Genomic DNA, 27405 nt, shown 5'->3' with positions numbered 1-27405 from the left:
GATAGGGTTCTTTTAGGGTTTGTAGACCAGTTGAAGTCCTTATCTCTAATTTATCAGATCTACAGCTTCGTGGAGTACACTTTCTCTAACTAACCAGCAGGTGGCGTCCACGAGCCACCTGTTCTCCACAAGCCAGATCTCCCCTGCTTAGCCTTTTTGGTGAGTGGGGGAGTGAGTCTTGTGGGGCCCAATTGGTGTCCCAAGCTTGCGTGTGTAGTTGGTGTTGCCTGCCCTGTATGTGGGGCGTGTTTCTGGGCAGTCGGGGAGGGGGGGTGGCCCTAACAATCAAATCTCCCTGATGATCCTAGAGTTTTAAAGCTACTGCAATAGTCTAATCCTTCAGTTCAGTCCTGCCACAGTTTGTCTCTGCCACTGACCCACAAGTCTTTGGTATTGGCGTATGGCTCCTGAGACTTGCAAGTGGGCCCCTCTTCCAGGCTGTGCACCCCGGGTCCTCTGTTGAGGTATGACTGTGCTATGTCGCAGGTGAGTGCCGTCCCCCCAGGGCAGTTCTGGGCTGCTGGGCTGTGTTGGGAGGCTCCCAGTCTGCTCAAATGATGGCTGAATGGGGCTCTGTTAATTCACACTGCTCCCCCCTTCCCAGCTCTGGGACATTCAGCTGAGGTTGCAGGGAAGGCTAATGTCCACGCCCAGTTTTGTGGTGTGTGCCTGTTATTTGAAGCACTTCCGTCACACTGGGTTGTCTGGGGCAGCTCTGGGCTATGGGGCTGGCGATGGGCAGGAGTGTTTCCTGTCCACCAGGATGGTGGCTGTGAGCGGACACCCCCCTTTTCTTGGGAAGTTGTGTTGTTTAGTGAATTTTCTCAGCCACTGGATTATTGCCTTTTGTCTCAGAGCTCTCTTAGTTCTGCTCTTGACTTGCCGTGCCCAAATTGCAATTCTTTGAAGCTTTCTGTATTGAGCTTCTTAGAGTAATTGTTTTAGAAAAAGCAAAAAGGATTTAAAAAAAAAAAAAAAAACGGCCCTCCTCAGAGATCTAATGGGTTATTGAAATGCTAATAGACAAAGCAACCAGGGCCATTAAGGAAGAGTGCCCAGGGCAGAGAGATCAGCCTTGCTTCGGGATTTGCATATGCGCCTCAAGGCCTGATCTCCGCCCTTCCCCTTTCTGTGTTCACCAGAACTCCAAAAATCCTCTGCTTTTATTTTGGAGTTTTTCGTGTTGTTTTTTTTCTATGCCTGTCTCCTCTCTGCTGGGCTGGCTGCTCTCAGAGTCTCTGGTGTCTGGCCTCAGTCTATCTATGGTTGGAGTTTGAATCAGTAGAATGAGTTTCCGGTAAGAGCAGCCACTGCAATTCTCCCTTCTCCTTCCTGGAGCTGACAGCCCCTCCTCCCCCGGGACTGAGCCTGGCAGGGAGGGGCGCGGGTCCCCTGGCCGCAAAAACTTACAGATTTCGCTGATCTCAGCAGTTCCACGTTTTCATGAGTGTTGTATGAAGTATGCCCAAAGACAGATTGCTCTGTGGTGTCCAGTCCACGCAGTTCCTGGCTTTTTACCTACTTTCCTGGAGGAGTAACTAAAACATACAGCTCACCAGTCTGCCATCTTGCCCCGCCTCAATTCCCCTAGATTTTAAAGTTGAAATCTTTCTCCTTTTATTACTTAACAACTCCAAGCCCATTGAAAAATTGCATCCTGACAATCTCCCTATCAAAAGGAGAAGAAAAGCTGAAGGAAAGAAACAGCTAACAAATTACATAGGCAGCTATTACCTTAAAGTTAAAATTTGGCATGGTAGAGATAGTCTGCTGAATATTAAATTAATAATTAAGCAAAGCAGTGGTTAAGATTTCTACATTATTGTACTGAAAGATAGAAATACCTGAATGTAGGTACAGCAGAAGCTGGCATAAAGGACATCAGCATAAATAAAGGAATCTTACAGCGATCATCCTAAAAACATAAAAAGAAAAACAAGTAAGAGTATTTAAGTGCTATGACATTTTAAAAAGCACTTCATATAACTTCCAAATAACCTATTTTCAAAGTTGGTCAAAGAAAAAATTTAAACCTATTGGTAAACCTCATTTTTCAAGGGTAAAGAAAATTACTTGGTGAGTATTCTTAAAGTTTTATATAACATTTTATTACTTTTGTGATGTATTAATTTATGCAAATATTTATTAAGCACCTACCATGTACCAGGCACCAATCTAGATCCTAGAGCTATATCAGTAACCAAAATAAACAAAATTCCTTGCTGTCATGGAGGCTACTTCTATTTCTAAAACAGTCCTGATGAAAGAAAAAAAAATTAACTCTGTACACTTAGTATCCTTAACATAAATCTCAAGAGAATAAAACTACTCAGAGAAAATTTTATTAAATGAATCCGAATAGCTTTAGGAAGACAGTGTGGTTTAATGGAAAATGTACAGGCTTTAGAGCTACCAAGCCAAATCTGAATTCAAATCAGATTCTACAGTCTAACTAGCTGGTATAACAACAACAACAAAAAAAACTGGTCAAACTCACTGAATTTCAGTTTCTTCCTCTGCAAAATGGGCCATAGGCTTGTTGGAAGAACTAAATGAAATACAGCACATAAAACTCTAGTACAGTGCCTAGTATTTGGTGCTTAATAAATTATAGCATTATAATTATTACTACTACTATTACTACAGGTGCAATAAAGTAAAAAGTAGTTCAGACTCAAGAGCATTTAATGGAAAATATTCTTGCTTGGGAAAATGAAAAATGGCAGATCCTAAAGGAAAAAGTAATAATTTTCCTGAAAATATATATGAAACAGAAACTGGAGCAAAATCAAGATTTAATCTATAATTAATTTGCATGCAGTTACAGTGAATCCACCCATACACCCCTCCAAATAAAGAAAGAAAATATTTTCCCATTGTTAAAAGTAAACTGATAGTTATTGCTGATCCCACTCTGTGTGTGGCTTATATGTTACTTGATTACTTAACAGGATGACTTCAATATTCCCTGAGCTAGTGAAAGTAGGGAAATTCTTACCAGAATCATTCAGAATTAATTGCCTTCCTCAAGCCCTACATATCCCCAGACTACATTGCACATCTGTTATTTCATCCTGTTTCCTATGGGCTTATATATTTATCTTCTGCTGAGATTTTTGAGACGATGCTGTTTTCTTAGCCCAATGTAATTATTTGCATTTTAAAATCTACTAGTAAATTTGGACCTTTATATTATTTACCTTTGTGGATAGGTCACATTTTCATTTCACAGTCTGAATGAAGCTTCAAGGCTTGGCAATCAAAGAAACAAGGCTCAGAAAGGTTAAGTTTTCCAAGGTCCCATAAGGAGTTAGCAGAAGAGCCCAGAATAAAATTTAGGATGAAAGAGGGTAGTTCTATATTTAAACCACGCTTTCTTTAGTTGGGAATAAATATGCATTTTTAGCTATCAGCCTTTTTTAATTTAGTTTTAATTTAGTTTTGAAATATTAACTTCTTTCAGAAATAAAAAGTCAAGGAATTAGAAGGTTTTCTTCATCCAAACAGAAATTACATGATTCTGCTTGCTCCTACAACATAGACAAAACTCAAATACTTGGACATATATTGAGCCATCAAATACCTGAGTGAAATTGCTCACAAACCTACATGGTACTGTATCTTCATGTTCAAAAAATCCTCTAAATCCCAGCAAGTCAAATTAAACTCTAAAATAGTATCCCAGACTATTAGAGATAGAAGAACTACGTGATTATACTACACATTTCTCTGGATGCTGGGGATATGAAGCAGAAAAAGACACACGGCATCTACCCTTAAGAAGGATGAGAGAAACTAATTACCACAACGGAAGTACTAGTTCAACCTTCTCATTTTACAATTGAGAAAAACAGATCCAGAGACGTAAACATGTTAGGAAACTTCTGCTACATTCTAAACAAATATAATTTTAATATACCTTGCTTACAACTTCCAAAGTATAGTTCCATACTTACCTGAAATACTTTAAGATATTCTGGAAGCACAGAGGCAAATTTATTAATGGTGTAAACTTTGGCCTCTTTATTATTTTCTATACTTCTATGAATACTTTTCCAGAGAATGACAATGATTTCTAATAAACCTGCCATGGATGCAACATCATTTACTGACAATGTATTGTCCAGAATCTAGGATACAAATAATTTTATTGTGAGAGAATCAAATCATAACAATTATTAAAAGATAAGAACATTATCTTTAAAAACATGCTTCAGAATTATAGGCCTAAAACAGAAACATAAAGGATATCCCATCTATTTTCATGTCCTATGACTTTATTTAAGACTCTCTAATACAAAAAGTCTATTATGTTTTTATAAAGCCCATCTAAGAAATAAATTCTTAAATAACATTATTTCATTTAAAGGAATGCTTATATGAATTTAAAATCCTCTAAAAATCAAAATGCATAAACTATGGCCTTTGTCTACTTTATTAGGCCAAGGAGGGCAAGAAACATGGCCTTCTCTTTCACTGTATCTTCTGATCTGTTTAAAGATGTCACTTTTCACCACAGATCTCAATGTGAACAGACCTGGTGGGGGGAGAGAAATTATAAAACCTCATTTTCTTAAAGGTAATTGTTATTAAAATACAAGCACAAAAACTCAAGCTATCAAGACCATATACATTGTATCGTTCTGAAGACAACCATCTTCATTCTACAAGACCTGGTAGAATACAACCCTAAAGACTCTGATATTAATAGTTGACTATGATCAACCACAACTGAATCAAAGGAATCTTGTGGTTTGTTTTAAAATAAATGTACCTATTTATATTTTCTTGAACTTATACTGGTAGTGCACAATAAGCACTTACCTGAATATTCTGGTTAAATAAATCATATTAAAACACAAATTCACTATAATAAACTCCTTTTATACACAGAGTTGGAGGCCCCACACTATCACCCAGGATCCAGTGCAGGATACACTTATGTGTACATTATGGCTATATGTCCATAAGCAGAAATGTCCAAAATAAATCAGCACAAATACACACTGATTTGATAATGCTAACAATCTCTATTGAGGTCTGTCATGTGACTATAATAAAGACTGTCTAATAATAAATTATTTAGCAATAATTTGCTAAATAACCAATACAGAATATTTCCTAAAAGGATGATTCATTTCATGCTGTGTTTTTGTGCTATCTATTCAAAAGTAATAGAATCCAGAGCAGAAAATAAATTTGATTAAAGAGGATACAGAGGAAAAGTAAAAGTACCTTCTATATAAAGTTAAAATATTTCAATAGACAATTAACAATTTGAAATTAGTTTTGGCCAAATTTTAAAAGCAATGAAACTGTTGAAAGCTTAAAAACTACTAGAACTACACAAATAGCGGAATGACAACATTTTTCATCCTGAACTTAATTTTACTTTTTACTGTTAGTGTTTGGTATAGCAACCTTATCACTAATGTTTCATGAGAAAGCCACCATTTCTCCTATACTAATAAAATTTGAAAAGTTTTACTGAATTTCCCTTACTTTATTTAAATAAAGTTCCTTTAGAACAATTTCAATTAGGCTTAACTGAGTGAAAGGACAAAAAGGAAATGGAAAGGAACAATTTAACCCCAGAATGTTTCTAGTAGAATCTTATAGCATTTGTTATGAGAAAATCCTCAAAAACATCACCACTCACCTAATTACAAAATAATGATAAATTCCAGATTCCAATTCAGTTATGCTATACCCATACTGAATTAAAATATATGGAAAAGTTTAAGGCAAAGAAAATTTGGGACAAGTTTTTTATCAATGGCTTTCTTCTGCCTTAAATACTACTTTAAAATGAACTTAAAAGGATATACAATATTAAAAAACATTATGATCTTTCAAAATAATTAGTTTAAATACCAATGTTAAAGGGATAAATGGAAAATAAAAATTATCCTAACATGGTAATAAATGGAAATAATACCTTTATTGTTTTCCCTTTCTCTAAATAATGTGAGGTAAACATATATTTATTTTTTTAAATGTGGTCATGTTTCACAACTAGGTTTGGTATTATATTGTACTTACACTCACATTCTCCTTCTCCCTTTCTTCATCACCCTCTTGACACTCTCTTAATGCTCTCCGGATACAGGCATTTAAGCAATGACGGATAACGTGGATCAGCTTGGCTAAAATTTTAAAGATAATCAATAATTTATGTGTTTCTTCAACAAAATTATCTTTCTAATTGTAAAACTGTAATCCTAAATAATTATATTATTTTAAGAGAAATCATTAAGAAATGTATTAAAGCATAAAGCTATTAAAATGAAAGGTACTGAACATGTATAACATTAATTATGTTTTAGGTTTAAAAAAAAACAAAAATTGTGAAAAAACAGAGTTCAACACCTATATTAGTGCAAGCAGTGTGTTCATGGGCATACTGATAAAACTTCCTGGCGGCTGCATGATTCATCTGGATTAGTGTGACACAGCGCTCACACCACACTTCCTCCGGCTGATTCACAGGCAGGAAAGAATTAAAGATGAGGTTCACCAGGCGCCGAGACACAGGTCGAGAATCAGTTTCCAGACGAACCAAAATATGTTCCATAGGGCATATTTTCCAAAACTAAGTATAAAGCATATATGCAAAAGAAAACAATTAAATGTTCCTATAATCTTGAAAACATTTTAAACAAAATTTCAACAGCATAACCAAAAAGGAAATAATTTTTGTCTTCAAGATAATTTATTTCAAATGACTATACCAGAGTCTATGACTTTTCGGTAGAGAAATTAGAATTAATAAATCGACATTTTTTTAAAGTACCTATAAATAAGGTACTTAAATTTAAGGCTGTTGAGAGGATTAATTATAATTAATTAATTAATAATATGCTAAGTAAAACTCAAATGGTAGCTATTATCAGCTTAACAAATTTTAAGTTTCTTAAAACAGCATTGCATTTGACATATTATATGAAAAGCAAGTATAACAAATTATAACAAAGCAAGTATAACAAATATATCACATTTTCTACCTTAAAGACACAGAGGCATCACTCTTTTCCCAGGCTTCCATAAGTAAAATTTGCCCGACATTTTTTACTCAGCTGGTTATATCAATTCCACAGGTGCTCTCTTGCACCATTCCACTCCTTCCCTTTTTTAATGCCAATACCATAGGTGAAACTCTTAGGCAACTTTTCTAGATTATCACAAAATCTTGGTCTCTTTGCTTCCTTTTACTCCCTCCTCCAGTCCACCTCATACATTCCTGCTACACAACCTGCATAAAGCAGAACTGCTCATATCATTCCTCTATTCAAAAGCATTCCAAGTTGTCCACTGCCTTCAGAACAGGGCCCAAACTACCAAGCTAGAAATTCAAGACAAGAAAAATACAGAAAAAAGGACAAAGGAATAAAGGAATAGAATAAAGGAAAGGAAGGCAATAAAGAAAATAAGAATAAGGGATAAGAAATGGGTTTTAGTAGCAGAATATTCAAATCCTGCTTTATTCACTTACTTCTTGGTAATCTTGTGCAAATACTTACACTCTAAGCCAGTTTCATCACCTGTAAGATGGGGATAATACCACTAACCTTGCATTTCTTTCTAGCACCTCGCTGTAATGATTATCCCCTTTCTGGTATTTTCAGTTGGATCTTTCTCATCAATAGGTAAATTTTTTCATGTCATTCTAATCTTAAAACAACAAAAAAAAAAAACAAACTACAAAATCCTATTTGACCTCCTATATTTCCTTCCAAGCTTACATCTTCTCTCTTCCCCTTCTCAGCCAAGTTGCTTGGAAGTGTTGCCTCTACTCCGCATCTCTACTTCCTTACTTCCCATTTATACCTCAATTCAGCAGTCATCTGTTTTCTACCTTCAATGAAATTTTTCTTGCCAAAGTCATAATGACCTCTTCTTGCAAATTCAAATGGGCATATTCCCACCCTCAACTTACATGAAATCTCTGCAGATTTGACACTACTGATTACTTCCTCCTTGAAATGCTCCTGGGACACCTCCACTCAGAAACTTCTTGGTATTTCTGAAAAAGTTATTGTGGAAAAACAATAATCCCAAATCCCACACCAAACATTTCTACCAGCAACTTATTAATGGAGAGAGAGAAAATACTGCCCCTGTGCTTTAAACAGCAAGCATTAGAAAGAGGTTTCTTGGCCTTCACAAAATGAGATGCCAGTAGTATCATGGAGGAAAACCTATTGTCAACTAATAATCCAAAACTGATGGAATGAGGCTTGGAAATTAAGTGATTCAGGGAGACTCTTATTCAAGAAGTAGTGCTTTCAAGATTTAAAAGAAAAAGACAGATAAAAATGAGTTTTTCATATTCTGACAATTTTATCAACTTCTGCCTTTTTCCTCACCTATGCCCTGGATCTCTTTCTATCTCATTTTGGCCACATATATGTCCTTCCTGATGGGTTTATTATTTTTGAGTGCATGTGCATCAAGTTGTCATCCTGAAAAACACACTAGCACACCAGTAGATGATGATGATGCTAGCAACCAATATTTCCTGAAACACTCATGTATGCCCACCACTGATTTCACAACAACTTCCAAAAACAGATATTTGTATCCTCATTTTATAGATAAGAAACTGAGGCTTAGAGTGATTAAACACAAGATCATAACTGGTAATAAATGAACTCACCTTTTATCTACTCTGCTCTGCTGCCTGTCTTTCAACATCATAAAAATGTACAGATTAGACATACTGAAAAAAAGAGGATTAACATCTCCAGATACAACAGCTGTCAAACAAAACTTCTTTGTGCAACAGTTTTATTCAGCAGTATTATCACTCATCCCCTAACAAGTTTGCTCAATAAGTACCAGAAGAGAGCAAAAAAGCCTTGTGGTGAGCAATAATGTTTTGGTTACCTCACTACAATAATCTATGATATTTGCTAAATGGTGACTCTAGAATGTGCAAAGCACAGTAATAGATGCCAAGAGGAAAATACAGCAAAGGAGAAACCCCTACACTTGAGAAATCATGTAATCACAGAACTGCAGAGTTGGAAAGCTTTTAGATCTCTTACAATACAAACTTATTTGAAATGGAATACATATAAGAAACAACTTATATCATAATACAATGTCACTCAAACTATAAAGGCAGTACCTCAGAGAAATGTTTTCTAAAGTATTTCCCTTTACAGCTTGCTTTCAAACTAAAAAATATTGATTCTTGGACCCTAACTTAGATAGGACCATCTAGAGTGGAAACTGGCAATCAGCATTTTTACCAAATACGCCAAGGTTGCCCAAGTGATTCTCACTATAAGTAATATTCCATGAAGTTTTTGATTTGTTTTTTTTTTCCCCAGAAATGCTCATATTAACTTGTTTTTCATTGATTCAGTTTCCTAAAATAAAATGCAGATCATATACTGGTTAGCTGAGGATTCTCCTTTGTTTTGTTTCAATTACCTGAGGTTTGATTTTATCCAAATATATTATCCATAGGCTAACAGCTACAACAGAGAAGAACTTAGACAAATTGGTAACTGGTATTTTACTTCTAATTTTAATAACTGCCTATTAAGTAAATAAGCCCAATGACTGCATTTTTAAAGAGGTTTCAATATTAGCCTAAATCTCAGTCAGGTATGCAATGCAAGCAATGTAGACTTTCAAATCAAACTGTAAATAGCTTGAAATTACTAGCATCACTAATAAAAAATACATAAGCAAGTTACATAAGTTGGTAACTGCTCTTTGGCCATACAGTATAATTTTATTTATTTTATTTATTTATGTATCATTCTGCAAAGGCACTAAGGACAAAAATATGAATAAGTTACCATTCCTGGACTGCTGAGCTTAGCCTAGTGGTAAAGGCCTACCATGACATACAAAGGAAGTAAAAAAGAAGTATAACTTTCATTCCTTCTAAAACTATTTTAGGAGACCCATAATTCTGCAAATTGCCAATTAATAACACATGTACTAAGTATGAGAGCTTAGCAACGTGCTTCTCAGATCATTTTTACCTGATAGAACACACCCATGAAATCAGCTAAAATACCCCGCTTCCACTTCATATTAGCCACATCTCTGGACTCTTGTCATTCTTTTGACCTGAATTTTCAAGTAGAATTAGCTATATATACCAAACAAGCCTATTCAGAGTTCTAAATTTCTCTTTGCCTTGCTTTTCTAAGAGCTATAGATTAGACGAAAAAAATACCTTAAAACTACTTCAAGAAAGCATTATGGGCTTCTTCCTCCTTTGGAGAACACTCACACTCATCCCCTTCAAGCATGTTCTTTCGCTAGGCATTGAAGTTTTGGGCTGAACACACTGACTAGTCCTTGGATTCTTTGGATGTACACACCGAGTAGTCCCCAAGTTCTTTCTTGCGGCTGAGTCAAGAACCTTCCTTGACCAAGTCACTCCCTGGTCAAGGTCTCGACTTCCCCGAGAACTCCCATGGCTCTCCCGCATGAAGCTTATTAAACTGTTTGGCTGTACACACTGACCAGTCCTTGAATTCTTTCCTGAGACTGACTCAAGAACCCTCATGGCGCTAGCCCTTGGTTGTGGTCTTGATTTCTCTAAGAACTCTGGGGCTGTCTGACATCAGCTTGGCTACCACGAAGGGACATGATTACACCTCCTACAGCATGCAGTGGGGCATGGATCACCCATGAAATAATCAAACTCCGGGTGGCCACATCAGCACAGCAACCAGCAGCGCATTGTCTGAACCAGTAGGTAACCTGACATTTGCTGTCTCACTAGACACCAATCAGGGAATATTCTTCCCTTGTGGGCAGAAAACCTATCTTAGCTTATCCCCATGGTAGTCAAGACATGCACTTTAGTATACGTGGCCTTAGTACTAAAGCTAAAAAGTGGAAATGAGCCTTTTCCACTCTCAGCTTCCAACCTGTCATCCCAAACCAGAGTAGAAAAGCAGTCCCATTCCAAAGCCCACTCCTAACCAACACTGGGATTGGGGGAGCTGTAGCTACTGGAGCTGCAGGAATAGCCCACGCAGAATGGATCCGCCATAATCTCTCCCTCGAACTATCCACTAGCAAAGAACGAACAGCCTCCACCTTAATCATTCTCCAATCCCAAGTAAATTAATTAGCAGGTATTGTCCTCCAAAACCAACGAGCCCTAGATGCCCTTACAGTGGCCCATGGAGGAACATGTGCATTCCTGGGAGAGGACTGTTGTTTTTATGTTAATCAGAGCTCAAAGATAACTCAAAATATTAACACCCTTAGAGACCAGGTCAGTCAACTGTTGAGTCCCAAAATCTTCCATTTGATTTATTTGAGTTTCTGCCACCCGGGATAGATGCCATTCTTCGCTCCATCCTTTTCTGTTTAATGGGGCTAGCCACCCTAGTTCTTGTTGGCTTTGTGGGTTTTCATCTCTCTTTCGCTCTTAAGAGTGCTGCACCTCGACAGTAACAGCATGAGTCATGGTACAGATCGTACTCCCTTATAAGATGTCAACAGACAAGCAAGGGGTCACACCAGAACACAAAAGATGCAAAAAACCCCATACCCCTGCAGAATAATCTTCAGATATGACAGCCAGAGAATTCCACTCCCACTATAGGCAGAGACAATGTCCCCTCTGTCAGTAGGAAGCAGTTACAGAAGACTGACCTCCCCCCTTCAGCACCTCTAAAGATTAAGGGACACAATTCTCTCAGAGGGGAATGAGGCAAGTTAGCTACGGAAGGAGGGAGAGGGGAGTGACCCTAAGACCCATAGCAAGAAGTTCCTTTGGCATGGACACACCTAGCCCTCACTCAGATCTGCACCCAAAAAGAACCAATGAAAAGTGCAGCTCATCAAATCCTTATTAGCATAACTAGAGGGGGAAGGGCCGCTCCAAGTCCTTATAATGCAAGGATCTCCTCCTTTGGAGAATACCCACACTCACCCCCTTCAAGCGTGTACTTTCACTATGCATTAAAGTTTTGGACTACACACAGACACGTACACACACACACATACACACAAAAGCATTATAATTTCTTTCTCTTCTCTTGCCTCTACTCCTTTAAAATGCAAGTACCACAGTCATAAGACTTTTCGTCACTCATACATGTTGTATCATAACAGCCATTACAATCCTTTATAATCAGATTTACACTTCAATACCAAGCCCCAATTTTCCCTTTCAGATTTAAAACTATAGTTTTAATAGCCTGTTATAATAAATGCAATCAAAATTACAGCAGCTATTTATGGAAATTAAGCTGATTCTAAAGTTTACATGGAAATGCAAAGGGCCTAAAATATAGCCAAAGTAATTTTAAAAAAGAACCAAGTTGAAGAACTTACACTATAAGACTTACAAAGCTGCAGCAAGCAACACACTGGAAGTGGCATAAGGATAGACAATAGATAATTGGAACCAAATAGTTCAGAAATAGACCCACATACATAACATCAGTTGATTTTTGTTTTTTGTTTTTTTTTTAGTTTTCTTAATATTAGAGAAGTTGTAGGTTTACAGAAAAAGCATGCAGAAAACACAGAGTTCCTATATGCCCCCCATGCACAGTTTTCTCTATTATTAACACTTTGCATTAATGTGGTAACTTTGTTATAATTGATAAAAGAATATTATAAATCATACTATTAGCTATTACTCCATAGTTTACTTTAGGGTTCATTGTTTATGTTGTACAGTTCCGTGTGTTTGTTTTTTTTCCCCTAATAACATATACATAACCAATAATTCTCCCTTTTAACCACAACATCAATTGACTTTTAACAAAAGTACCTAAGTAATTCAACTGGGTGTGACACTGGGTATTCACATTCCATGCGTCATTTAAAATATTTCTTCCAATACATAAAAAAAATCAGTTAAAAATTCAAAAGGAATAAAACAATATAGAGCACATATAGTGATAAGGTCTCCCAATCATCCTGTCCCTAGATATCCAATTCCCCTCTCCCTAGACATCTCATCTCAGGCAACTAATGTTATTAATTTTTTGTTTTCTTCCAAACACTTTATGCATATCTGAGCAAATACATACATATTTTTCCTCATTTTATACAGCTGTTGGCATGCAGCAGACACTTCTATACATTGCTTTTATACTTATATATCGAGATTTTCTATAAAAGCACCATAAAAAGCTTCTCCTCATTATTTTTTAAGGGTATAGAGTTTTATTTCATTGTATGAATGCACCACAAATTTATTTAACTTATCCTATACTGAAGAGCACTTCAGGTTGTTTCCAAATCCTACACCATGACAAAACAGCATTTTAAAAGTAAATTTTAGAGATCTAGTCTGTGCATAAAGGAAGCTCACAGTGTTACCAAATACAAATGATATTAAGAATGATGTAATCAAGAGTCCTAACAAAAATAGAATTAAAAGAGAACAGTCTCAATTCAATAGTTTATACAATGGCAAATGCATATTTATTATAAAGCAGATCTCTCCTTGCTTCCTTTTTTCAAATGGGGGGGGGGGTTGACAATCAACATATTTCCAAGAAATATTTATGTGCTTACTAACTGTCACATATTTAAATATTTTATCAAATAGTTCAATAAAAACTTTTACACATATAATAAAAATACAATTTAAGGAGGGGGTTGCTTACATTAATGTCTTTCAAAAAGAAAATACACGTGATATTTCTGGAAGCTTTCATGAAAATCACAAGACAAATAAAAATTTATGATAAAAACAACTGATCTAATATACCAGTTATTGATTTGTTTAAAATGTGATTACTAAAACTCTTGTAAATAAAACTGCTTTGTCTTTTTGTCTGATGAAATACTGATAAATATATCCTAAAGGAGGGTAGTTTATTTTATGTCTTAAATAAAGAAAAATCCTATTTATCCTACCTTAGCAGCCCTCACAGCTTTAATTTTCAACAGCATATCAACAAAAGCCACTCTCACTTTCTCAGAATTGTCATGGAGACTGTATTTTAGTGTAGGTAAAAGCTGTTCGAATAACGGGTGGCTTAGTTTATTATCCAAAATTATCGGCAGGCACTACAGCAAAAGAGAAAGATATACAATTCAAAATTAGAAAATGCCAATGAAAAGTTCAAGTAAAAAATTCATGTATGAAGACATTTAATTTCATAATATTAGAATTACTATTGAAATAAAAAACATACTTATAGAAAATACCATTTTTCTAAAACCATTTCATATAAAAAGCATATTTTAATGAACCGATAGTTTCAACAACTGATAATCAGTTCATCGTTCATTTTTTTCAAACAAGATTGAAAGCAATATTCAATGCTTTCTCTTAACTAAATTTTAGAGGGTTTTTAAGAATTTAAAGAAACACAGAACAATTGCCTGTAGAATGGTCTCCAAGTCTGGCAGTATCCAAAATTGGGGGTCCAAGAATGCTTTATTTTTTTTAAACAGGCCATAAACTGTCTGCATTTACTGACTTGATAGAATGTTCATGATATATTGAGAATAGACATGCATAGCAATCCATTTTTGTTAAACTCATATTCTCATATATGACCATCCTCATACAGTACTTCAGATTGGCATTTAATGCTTCTTTACAGAAAGAAGAGGTTAAATGATTTATCTAAATTCACACAAAGATATATACAAAGACTAAGATACTAAGTCCAGCATTCCTTAAACTCTACTACCTTCTCTTTCCAGTTACCAGTTAAAAGGATATTTTATGGGTTCTTATTAGAAGTACATACAGTACACCAAAAGAAGTCAATTTTACTGTGTATAAAACTTTTCAGTCCTACTTTACTCTCCTTTTTAAAACACTCCTTCCTTGGTTTCCATGATGCCCTATTCTCCTAATTTTCCTTCTATTTCTCCGGTTTTTCCTTTGCAGACTCTTTTGCTAACTCCTCTTCTACCCAGGGGCCCCAGCTGTCTATCCTCACAAATTAACCATGTGGCCCTTTTAGGCATTTGAGATTGTAACCCTTGCAGAGGGTTTTAATAAGAGGTATGAAATTATCAGAATTGCATCATAGGAACACCACAGAGTGGAAAAATGAATATAGAGAGACTAGTTAGGCTATTGCAGTAATCAACGGAAGAGATGGTAACTGGAAAGTGAGCAAATTTCGGAGAATTCTTGGGAGGGAAAATGGATAGCTTGGTTGCAGAAATAATGGAAAAGGAGGAAAATAAGAATATAAGAATAGCACTCAGCTTTCTTGCTTAAGCAACTTAGTAGATGGTATTACCATTTCAAAGAAAGAAAGAAGAATGAGTGGGGGTGGGGAGAGAAAAAAAATAACCCTCTCAGGTAGCAACAGGTTTGGGGAAAGACAAGAGATTCAATATTCAAGATTGTAGTGTTTGCTGTGATGTGCAACCAAGATCCTCCATTAGGAATGACTATTTATTACCCCACCTATTGGGAATGCTGTCAGAAAATGGTCCAGAGCTATCAGCCCACTTTGGGGATGGCCTTTCTAAAGAAAACTGTCTCCAAAGTCATGCTTCCTTCCAGGGCAGCCAGAATCCAATGGCTGATCATTATGGGGTATAAAGACCCAATCCCTTATCCCAACTTGGGACAAGTATACAGGGCTATGCCAGTTCCACAGCTCCCCACAGAGTTGCCTGAGGTCTTCATTGAGATTGAGTCACAGCTCAACTTTTCCTTTTACCAATGCTTTCTTCCCCTCTCTTTCATAGGTGTTTATCCCAGGAATACTTCCTAATTGCACGCTAATCTTTATCTCAGAGTCTGCTTCCCAAGGAAGTTAACCTGCAACAAATATTCCATTTGCGGTACCTGTGGGTCATCCAAGTAAAGGTGTTAAGTAAACAGTTGTCTACAAAAGGAGATCAACTACATACAGATTGTAGTGAATTAGATTGCCTAGGTTGAGCCCATCACAGTGAGCTAAGAAGGTGGAATTGCTCACAGCTCATCCCTAGGCCAACATTAAGGTGTAAGAGGGATGAGGGGGAAAAAAATGAATTTTAAAGAGGGGCTGAAGACTTATAATATCCAGAAGGATGGAGGGAGAAAGTAAGCTTCATAGAAGCCAAGAGAATGGTCTAGGATCAAATGCTGCTCAGAGAACAATAGTAAAATGGGCATGTGTAATTAATATTAAAGGGGACACTGAAATATTAGCTACAACTGTTTTATTGGAATAATGGCCCTAGAAGACAATGCACAGTGGATTAGGAAATAAGGAAGTCAGAGAGACTATCTAGGTGGCCACATGACTTAACATCAAAACTGGGACTCTTTTGAGAGTAAAGAAGTTGCTACCAACAATTACTACAGAACAAAGGGCATAGCCAGAATATACGGACACCCCCACAAACTCGAGATTTTTTTCAAAAAGGCCTTCTGCACAGAAGAAGAGAGAAATGGGGTCATACCTGCATCTGGATGTAAAGTCAAGGGAAAATTTTTCTTTATTTGCTTTTACATAGCGATTTGAGCATGTTTACAAAGCTACATGGAGGATGCTGCTGAGAGGGGCGGGTTAAACAGTCACCAAAACAAACAAATAAAACAAAATGATAATGAGCAAGTGAAGGTGGGAGCAAAGAAGATAAAAAGTAAGCCCTGCTTTTTTTATAGAAAGTAAGAAGGAATGCAGATGTTTAGCAGTAAAAGGTCAAAGAGTCTCTCTGAAAATTTCTGTTTTCCATATAAAGGAAGAGCAAGTTATCTGCTTTGGAAGCAGGTGTTAAACAGTTTTTTTTTTTTTTCAAATAGTAGGAAAGTGAGTAGACCATTTTTTCTTAGCTAGTTTTAGAGCCCTGGAGAGATTTTTATATCTACCTCCTACAGACACTCCAAATTCAACTTCCAAGAGCATTTATTATTGCAGTCTTGGTAATCCCCTTTCCTCTGGCTCTCTACCTTATCTACATATCTCTAAATTTTAATAGAATTTTAATAGAAGAAAAAAAGAAAATCAATGACCATCCCATAGCATTGGAATTATTACCTTGGCACAATTGATTAGATCAGTGGTTCTCAAACTCTGGTCTGCATCAGAATGACCTAGGGAGCTGATAAAAACACAAGAGGCAAGTTTCACTGAAATATGGGAGGGTCTGGGCCTTTGCAGATTTACCAAGTTCCTCAGGTGATTCTGATACCCACCAAAGTTAGAGAACCACTAGAATATATCAATACCATTAACATCAAGTCATGAGTTCAACACCTCAAAGACACAATACATGTCACTTTATTCTGTATGTATAGACTGCACTTTTAACCAACTTTCAATGTCTTATTTCTCAGAGATATTCCATAAAGAGACAAAACAAAGGCTAAATTCATCAGCAATCCTGGGGGGGGGGCTCTTATTCCACTGTGCACTAAAAGCTAATGTTATTTCATATAGAAATTTTTTGTAGAAAACACTAATTTGGTTTATAAAATCTTACTTTGGATATTTAACAAAATGTCAATAGTGGTTACCCCTACAGAGAACAGTTATGGATGATTTTTAATTATTTTCTTCTTCTCTGTATTTTCTAACTATTCTACAATAAATAAATATTGCTTATAAAAAATTTTTAAATCTTACCTTAAAGACAGAACAACGAACATCAGCTGAGCTTACATCAAAAGCTAGTTCCCCAGTTACTTTCTTTAGAAGGTCAATAAGAATGGTTGGAGGCATCATTTCCCAGTATTTAGAAGTTATTTTACAAACACCAAGAATCCCTGTGGAACGCACCATTGGATAAGGATCCTCCAAAAGGCTCTGTAAGTAGGAGAGGGAAAAAGGCTTTAAAATTTTAAATCAATTCCCTTTATATCAATATTTGCTTTACACACTAGCACTTTGGGGATTCAAACACCTAATAATAAAGACATTTCAAGTTTTAAAACTATTGGTCATTAGTCATATACATACTAATAGTTCTATATTAGTAGATAAACTAATAGACTGTTATACTTTCTAAAGTAGAGTATGTGAAAAGGACAATATAGAAACATTTGTTGCATTATTTGCCATATGCTATCTAGAGGATTTTGCTAAAAGCAGGGCCTCAAATACCAATTCCATCATTAAAATGAGATATGCAGAGCCTCAGGGCAATCGTAGCAGCCATCTGTATTAGACCCAGTCTATGTAACCACTTCCCTGAATTTCCAGAACACTGTAATGCACAAAACCCAAAATAAAATAATTCTATTTGTAATGAATTAATCCTGACAAAGGTCATCAACAGCTGCTAACAATACAAAACAAGAAAGCCAGACATTGTGCATCCCATGACAATTGTACACAATATCACCTATGATGTAATCTTAAAAAAAAAAAAGGCAAAACCCCATAAAAACATGAATCTGAACAACCCTCTATATTTACCAATTTATAGGAAAAACAAGTGCAGGAGAACATACTGAAGACACAACAGGGACAGAGTCTGTAAAATCCAGACTGTGGGAAACTCAGTAGAACAATCTTCTTCAACAACAACAAATAGCAAGGAGAGAGAGAGAAAGAAAGGGGAATGGGAGAGTGGAGGCAGAGAAAGAGGGAACTTCTAAGTGACTTATGCAACATAACCAATCAGAATGTATGGATCTTATTTAAACATAAGATTCACATTTATAAAATAATTATCACTAGAAAATGAGAACAAAAGACTGCTTATTTGATGGCATTAAAGAATCACTGCTCATTTTTCTATAGCTGTGATAGTAGTATGATTGTATAACTTTGTTTAACAAGAGTCCCTACCTTTTAGAGACACCTACTGAAGTATTTACAGCTGACTTGACCTGATGTCTGAGATCTGCTCAGAGAGGCAAAGGAAAGAAACTAATTAAATAATTTCTGAAATTGAGTGACAGGTATACGGAAGGTCATTACACTAATCTCTCTATTTTTATTATGCTTGAAATCTTCTATCATCAAAGTTAAAAAAAAGATTACTTCAAAATTCAAATTAAAAAAAAAACTTCATGTTAGGTAGACAAGCATTTACTTTCTCTGCCTCCCAAAATAACAAAGAAAATAATAAAGTTAAGTTCTTAACAATGTTAAAAACAGAAAGACTGAGAAATTTCTACAAGAAAGAAAGCAAGTAAGAAACAGATTCATGGAGCAGGAAAACCTGAAACTAGAACATTACTTTGAGAAGGTTACTATGAAGTCAGGAGGCAGTGTCCTGAACAGAGCTCAGACAAACTCCAAGCACAGAGTAAAGATTACAAAGAACCAAGAAGGCTGAGGGAAGTTCATTAAAAGAACTGCAAACACTCTTTCAGACTCCTTGCAAATACACGGTAATTGTAGAGCAAAAGTTCCAGGAGCAATCATTTACCCTAAGGATAAAACCTTAAAAGTGGTTTCTAAACACAGGGAAGAGTTCCTGAAATGGATACTAGAGAACCCAGAGAGAAGCACAGAAGAGCCAGAGATAACTCCAAACCCTACACAAGGGGGAAAAAAAAAAAGGAAAACAATTCCATCTAGAAGAGGATACCTCTCTTCTCTGGTACTGCGGAGGAAGAGGTGTTACCGGCCTGCCTATTCCTCATCCCTAGACCCTAAAAGGAATCTATCTGCCAACAAGCCCTGACCACTCAGGCAAAGCCAATGTACCAACTTATTATTCAAGGAAGAAGTCTGTTGAAGACACAGCTCTACACAACTAGAGAAAAACCCATGGTAACTACCTAATCAACCCAAATCTTTTATTTACAATTAGAATGGAAAAGCAAGGGTGACCAGTCATTTGAGAAAAAGTAAACAGCAAGGAAAAAAAGATGAGGAAAAAAAAAAGAAAAAAAAGAAAAAAAAAAAAAACCTGAGTTAAATTCTCCAAAATTAAAATTGAGAAAGGAGAATCAAAAATCGAGATGATGGTCAAAAATATAACTTCAAAATTTTAAAATGTAATAACTAAGTAACAGAATGATATGGCTTACAAACAAAATAAAGATCTGGAAGACTAACATATAGAAAATCACCCAGAAAATGCAGCAGATCCACAGGAATCCGAGGACCCATCCTTGGAATTAACAAATCTTACAGATTTCATTTCCATTAGTTACCTTCAATAGTATCCTTTAAAAATAGCAAAAATAAATTCTGAGTAAAGTGAATAATTGCCTTATAACCAGTTTCTCTCATAAGAGTTCACGACCTAGAGTTGAGTTTGTGTTTCTAATCACATTGTCGCCAATAATCTCTCAAAATGATAGCACTTAACTTGCAATGCTGTGTTTTCACATACAGAATCCTTGGATCCCTAGATCTACAGACATTCATGGTGGTCCTCAATTTTTAATCTGCTAAAAAAGATCTCCATATTACTTAAGTTTGAGAAACATTGAAAAAAGACATGACAAGTCTTGAGACAATAGTTAAGGCACATGGAAGATACCAGGAAATAATAATTGCCATTATTTATTTATCAGATTATCTCATTTATCAATCCTCATGAAAAAGACTAATTTCCATTTTACAGATCAAGTTAAGAGCCTAAAGAAGCTAAGTACTTTGTTCAACAAGGTTATGAACTCTAAACCAAGCATTGGCAAACTATGACCCACAGGTCAACACTGACCCATTGCCTGTTTATGTATGGTCCACAAACTAAGAATGGATTTCACATTTCTAAATGGCTGGAAAAAAAAAATCAAGAATATTTTGTGACACACATGAAAATTCTATGAAATTCAAATTTTAATATTTATTATCTGACCCTTTACAGAAAGTTTGACAATCCCTGCTCTTACCTATTACATTGCAATGCTTCCTAAAAGAAGATAGGAAAGGGAAGAACAGACATTGGAAAGAAGAAAATAAATAAATTATTCAGAAAACTTCCTTTGTCTAGTTGACTGAATTCATGGTACAGCAAGGGGGGGAAATATCAAAACATCCTAAAAGTTTCAGAACTTTCAATATTAGATGACAATGTAAAATATTTTGATAGTTCTGAGGAAAAATAACTTTGAAGATAAAATTCTATACTAAGAATTCTATACTAAGCCAACTATAAATTAAATGTGAGGGTAAACTGAAAGACCATTTTGGAATTCAAACACTCAGAAACAAAAACAATCCCATTTTTTTGAGGATGTACTGCAGAAAAATAGGACTGATAATCTCTTTCAGTTTATAAGATTGACTTGGTATAATCATTTCCCCATGATGTTTATTTCATTCACAAAGGTAATTCACACTTTTTACAGATATGTTGCTTACACATGAGCCTTTTCTATTAAATTTTCTTCCTAAACATAGATTTAGAATTGAAACTTTACTGTTGTTTTTAATTTTAAGAACAGAATTTTAAAAACCTATTTAGACAGCATCTCATTTTTATGACACTGGTTGACTATGTTCTTGAAAACATAAACCTATCTCCACTAAGAAATAAGTAATTTTAAAAAATGACCTAACATCAACGTATAGTAATTTTTTTTAATTTCGAGGAATGTTTTAGAATTCTTGTACTGAATAAACATTTAACTGACTTCAGTAGTTCTTTTTAAATTTTTTCTTCCCTTAAGTTCAAATAAAATATTATATTAACATTTTTATTTTTAAAAGTTTAAAAAATTAAAAACAAAAACCTATGATGGGACAGAGAACCTAAGATGGTGGCTAGGTGAGACAGGCCAAAATAACACCTCCGTGAAAAATACTAGATAAAAACCAGAAGCTGACACAGAATACCGGTTTCAGTGATGCACCAGCTGGACAAGGTCTGCTAGAACCACAGGGGCCATACACTTGGTGAAAACGGGAGTCTGCATTCTGAAACGAGTGAGTAAACCAGCTGAAAGACCCGGGGGTTGGCATTTGGAGACATACTGGTTCTTTTAAAAAAAAAAAAAAAAAAGGGGGGAAAACCCAGGAGCGGCTGCAGTTGCAACGGGCGAAACCATGCAGTGAAGCACAGCAGGAGCAGTCTGAGCCGACCTCTCGGTGTCTGGCGTGGAGGATAGCCCGCTGCAGATTCCCTCGGGGCCAAGGGAGTGGAGGGAAGAGCCAGAAGGAGAAAGAAACCCCGCTGCTTGCAGCCGCTGCCCAGTGGGCTGGAGATACTCCTGCCTGGGGCCATGCCCACAGCCCAGAGTCGCGCCAGTAGTCCTGGAGCTGGGAAGGAGGAACTGTGCGAGGTGGGGGGGGGGGGGGATGCCCCATTCAGCAATCTTTGCATCAGGCTGAGAGCACCCCTGCACGGCCCGGCGGCCCAGGGCTTCCCTTGAGGGACAGCGCGCACTTGTGATGTAGCACAGCCTTCCCTCAGCAGAGTTCCTGGAAGATCACAGCTGAGAAGGGGGGCCCACTCGGAAAACCCAGGGACACTGACAATGCCAGTGGTTTGTGGGTCAGCGTCAGAGAGGATCGGGAGCAGAACTGAAAAAAGGCTTAGACTCCTGCAACAGCCTTGAATCTCCAGGAACACCTGGAAGGTTTGAATATTAAAGCTTACCTGCCTCCCTAGCCACCCAACCACACGCCCCACATTCAGGGCGGACGGCTCCAGCAACACACCCAAACTGAGTTCACCAACTGAACCCCACAAGAATCATTCCCCACACACTGCGGGGACAAAGTTGAAGAGAACTGACTTGAGTGGTATAGGTGACTTGCAGACGCCATCTGCTGGTTAGTTAGAGAAAGTGTATGACACCAACTTGTGTTTCTAAAAAATTAGGTTGGTATCTTTTTTTTTACAACTTGAAAGAACCCTACCAAGCAAAGCAAATGCCAAGAGGCCAAAAACAACAGAAAATCTTAATTCATATGATAAAACCAGACAATATGGAGAACCCAATTCCAAACACAAATCAAAATATCAAAAGAGACACAGTACTTGGCACAATTAATCAAAGAACTACAATCGAGGAACGAAAACATGGCAAAGGATTTAAAGGACATCAAGAAGACCATGGCCCAGGATATAAGCCACATAAAGAAGACCTAGAAGAGCATAAAGAAGACATTGCAAGAGTAAATAAAAAAATAGAAGATCTTATGGAAATAAAAGAAACTGTTGGCCAAATTAAAAAGACTCTGGATACTCACAATACAAGACTAGAGGAAGCTGAACAAAGTCTCAGTGTCCTAGAAGTCCACAGAACAGAAAATGAAAGAACAAAAGAAAGAATGGAGAAAAAATCTAAAAAATCGAAAGGGATCTCAGGGATATGATAGATAAAATAAAATGTCCAAATATAGGACTCATTGGTGTCCCAGAAGGAGAAGAGAAGGGTAAAGGTCTAGAAAGAGTATTTAAAGAAATTGTTGGGGAAAACTTCCCAAACCTTCTACACAATATAAATACACAAAGCATAAATGCCCAGTGAACTCCAAATAGAATAAATCCAAATAAACACACTCCGAGACATATTCTGATCAGACTCTCAAATACTGAAGAGAAGGAGCAAGTTCTGAAAGCAGCAAGAGAAAAGCAATTCACCACATACAAAGGAAACAACATAAGACTAAGTATTGACTACTCAGCGGCCACCAGGAAGGCAAGAAGGCAGTGGCATGACATATTTAAAACTGTGAGAGAGAAAAATTTCCAACCAAGAATACTTTATTCAGCAAAACTCTCCTTCAAATTTGAGGGAGAGCTTAAATTTTTCACAGACAAACAAATGCTGAGAGTTTGCCAATAAAAGACCTGCCCTACTTCAGATACTAAAGGAAGCCATACCAACAGAGAAACAAAGAAAGGAGAAAGAGATACAGAGAATTTTAACAGACATATATAGAACCTTACATCCCAAATCACCAGGACACTCATTTTTCTCTAGTGATCATGGATCTTTCTCCAGAAGGGACCATAAGCTGGGACATAAAACAAGCCTCAATAAATTTAAAAAAAAAAAAAAAAAAAAAAAAATTTGAATATATTTAAAGCACATTCTCCAACCACAATGGAATACAAATAGAAGACAATAATTTTTGAATTGTAACTCCACTATTTACTTCCTGCATGATATAAAATACGCAAACTCTAATGACATATCAGTGGTTTTGAACTCAACGTAAAATATGTAATTTTAGACAACTATATAAAGGTGGGGGAATGGAGGAGTATAGGAACACAGTTTATGTGTCCTATTGAAGTGAAGGTGGTACCAAAGAAAAACAAGACTGTTAAGGATTTAAGAGGTTAATTTTAAGCCCCACAGTAAACACAAAGAAATTATCACAGAATATGACCATAGAGATGAAAAGTAGAGTATGGGTTAAGAGAAATGGGGGAAGGGGCAATGGGGAGTTAAGAAAGGAGTGTAGGATTGCTGTTTGAGGTGAAGGGAAATTTCTAGTAATGGATGGTGGGAAAGAGCATAACAACATTCTAAATGTGATTAATCCCACTAATGGAATGCTAGGGAGGGGGTGGAATGGGAAGATTTAGGCTGTATATATGTTTCCACAATTGAAAAAAGAATAAAATAAAAAAGACAGTCTGAAAAAAATAAAAAAATAAAAAAAAATAAACTATTTGAAAAATTTGAGCGCTCTGAAAAAAAAAAAAAACCTATGATGATTACTCTATATATAGATGACTCTGTGCTCCAACTATAACATGGTTGAGAGACTTTGGTTCTAGCAAGGATTTGTCATATTTTTAGGGCTTTTCTCTAATGAACTTGCCCTTCCTAGGTTTTTTCTTTTTTTAAACTGTAAAGTAGTTATTTCATTTCCTATATAACTACTTGTTAAAGCATACTTTCAAAGATATTACCTTTTTTTGTATATATGTTATATTTCATAATAGGGAAATAACTGAAACTGGAACTGTAACCTATAATATTCTTTGAAATCTGTTCTCTAACTACTTGTTAAATTTCACTTTGAAAGTTATCATTTCTATGTATATATGTTATACTCTACAATAAAAGATATTATTAAAAAATAATAAGTATTTCAAAGGTCCTACCTCTTAAGCTTATTATTAGCATATACATATTACATAATTGTTAAAAATGCATTAACCTTCAGATCTTAGAAGTATTTTTATTCTATTACATTTCTACCAACCGACATTTTCACATTTAGGTTTCTTCAATTTACAACTAATACAATTTAAAGGATTTTAATGGAAAAGAAATCTAAATATTAAAAGAGATTGAGCTACATTCTTTACCCATTAGCCAATATTCTAAGTATATCCAAGTTACCAAACAATTTACAGTTACCATATACATCTCCAGGAGAACAGTGACACCACCCTATACACCTTTCATTTAATAAACATTAAACTCCTCTCTAGACATTCAATTCATTTTCTAATACAAGATACATAATATTCACTAATATATTCCTAACATTATATTATGCTACCATATCTCTATATATTTTTAAAGTTCCCATGGACAAAACTATTACCATTTTAGCACCAGGGATTGCACTAAATGTTTCATAAGTATTCACTTAAACCTTATGACAATCCTATAAAATATTGATATTATTCCTAGTGTGACAGAAGAAACAGAGAATTGGAAAGAAGTTAAGTAATTTGACAAAGTTCACACATATTAAGACGGAGAACTGGGATTCAAACCAAATTTGTCTAACTACATGCTCTTAGTCACTATACTAAATGCCTCCCTCTTTAAAAACCTAAAATGATAACCCAGCTAGTTGTTTATAATTTCCTATTTATACATATTTAGATCAGGAGTGGCAAATGTAATATCCTACAGGAGCCAAGCATTTAATATGAATGAATAAAACAGGACAGCATAATATAATAGGGAATGGTGGCAATGGTGGGAAAACTGGCCACACAAAGCTCCATCAATGTATTCAAATGCAAATATTTAAATGTTTCAGGCAAAAAACAAATTGCTTCACAGTTTGGGATATCTGAGATGAAGAGAGCAAAAGTTTTGATAAGTTTTTGCTAAAAACTACCAAAATCTAGTTTTGGCTTGCCCAGCAACTCTCTTTCTCAAACTCGGCCATTATCCTCAAAAGGAATTTTAGGTAAACATGTGTGTATAAGGCAAACACACAAAATAGTAATAACTGTTCATTTTCAGTGGTAAGTCTGCAAATAATCATTGTGCCATTATTTCAAGCTATGTTTGAAATTTTTCATAATAAGCCAGAAAACAAAGAAAAAAATAATCAAACAACTGAAAAATCAATCTGAAAATTCAATTGTAGTAGGCATTATTTGTGGACTTGGCTTAAAATGTAACAAGCATTCATTTATGTACCCAACAACCTTAAGCTAGACAATATCATAATATCCATTTTATAGATACAGATACAGAGAAGTTAGGTAACTTGCCCAAAGTTATAAAGCTATTAAGTGATGGAGGTGAATTAAAATCTAGGGTATCTGAACCCAGAACATGTGTTTTAACCACTATGTTATACTGTCACTCTGCTGGGAAGACAAGGATCCATGTAAAATACCTAAAACTATATAAAGGAATAAATAATTAAGTGCCCCAAAAATGAGTAAGAGGAAGAGAAAAGGATACTATGGGTTCACGTTGTTGCAGAAGGCATCAAGGAAGAGAATGGATGTTTCCTTGAAGACTGCTCAAGATTTGGAAAAGCATTCCATCTGGGTAGCAAAGCAAGGGGCAAAGTTGAGGCAGGGATGATTAGGTTAATATTGACACGCAAGCAGGAAGTGCACTAGCTTGGATAGAGCTGAAGTTGATAAAAAGTCTGACCACATGAATACGTACATATAGTTCTTCAAACTGTTTTTGAATTTCACTATCCATTTCAACAGCATCAAAGTTTGGATCCCTAATAGGAAACGCTTCAACAAACAGCAGTGCAGCATTTGATCGAACCTCAGAGTTTCTAGCCTATAATAATAAAAGAAGAGCATTTCAAAATCCAAAAACATAACATACAAAGTGTTCAGTCTAGTGTTCATAGATAAATACTTCTATTAGCTCAATTTAGATTTATTTACAAACTAATTTGGAAAGACAATAAAAACATTTGTATTAACCAAACTTATGAAAACTTCCTTAAATTTAACTGAACTCTCAATTCAATATCAGTAGATATCAAAAGAAAAAATCGATTACCTTACTTCAAAGTCCCATCTCATGCCGTTAAGAAATATTCACCATCATAGTCTAATTACTGACACCAGGATCAGCTACACTGAAAAATACTCAGTGTGTTATCTGAACACTCCTTAAAAGAAAAGAGTGTTTTGGTCATCCTATTCCCCAATCACCAACACAAATGGAAAGTATAATAACTGTGCAGATTATTTGGTCATGAGGAACTGGTTATGCCACAGCCTAGCTCTGTAGATCATGTACAGCTTTTGTTTGTTTTAATTCATGCTACTATGTCTCTTAACTTACATGAATACTTCAAAAACGACTGTGTGGCTAGTCACTTTTGAAGTATTTCCAGTTATACGGACGCAAGAAATGCCTTTAGAAAAAAGAAAAACTCCCTAAAACACTGA

At 35.8% G+C, this 27405-nt stretch overlaps 1 protein-coding gene across 6 annotated transcripts in view; it reads right to left on the bottom strand.

Moving 5' to 3' along the window:
* Positions 1-27405, bottom strand: part of NCAPG2 (non-SMC condensin II complex subunit G2) — a 107000-nt gene that overhangs the window by 42868 nt on the left and 36727 nt on the right. For 5 of the 6 annotated variants that reach the window (XM_037835710.1, XM_037835709.1, XM_037835713.1 and 2 more), the window contains 7 exons: positions 26657-26782; positions 17538-17717; positions 13864-14016; positions 6370-6592; positions 6043-6146; positions 3957-4130; positions 1845-1915 (listed from right to left, as the gene is read on the bottom strand). In XM_037835710.1, the coding sequence (XP_037691638.1) occupies positions 1845-1915; positions 3957-4130; positions 6043-6146; positions 6370-6592; positions 13864-14016; positions 17538-17717; positions 26657-26782 (1031 nt within the window). The remainder of the gene's footprint in view (positions 1-1844; positions 1916-3956; positions 4131-6042; positions 6147-6369; positions 6593-13863; positions 14017-17537; positions 17718-26656; positions 26783-27405) is intronic. The other variant, XM_037835712.1, reaches the window with a different exon arrangement.

The sequence above is a fragment of the Choloepus didactylus genome, chromosome 5 (genome assembly GCF_015220235.1).
Source record: "Choloepus didactylus isolate mChoDid1 chromosome 5, mChoDid1.pri, whole genome shotgun sequence".
Lineage (NCBI taxonomy): Eukaryota > Metazoa > Chordata > Mammalia > Pilosa > Megalonychidae > Choloepus > Choloepus didactylus.
Note: the sequence above shows the minus strand (reverse complement) of the source record. Positions and strands in the feature narration are given on the sequence as shown.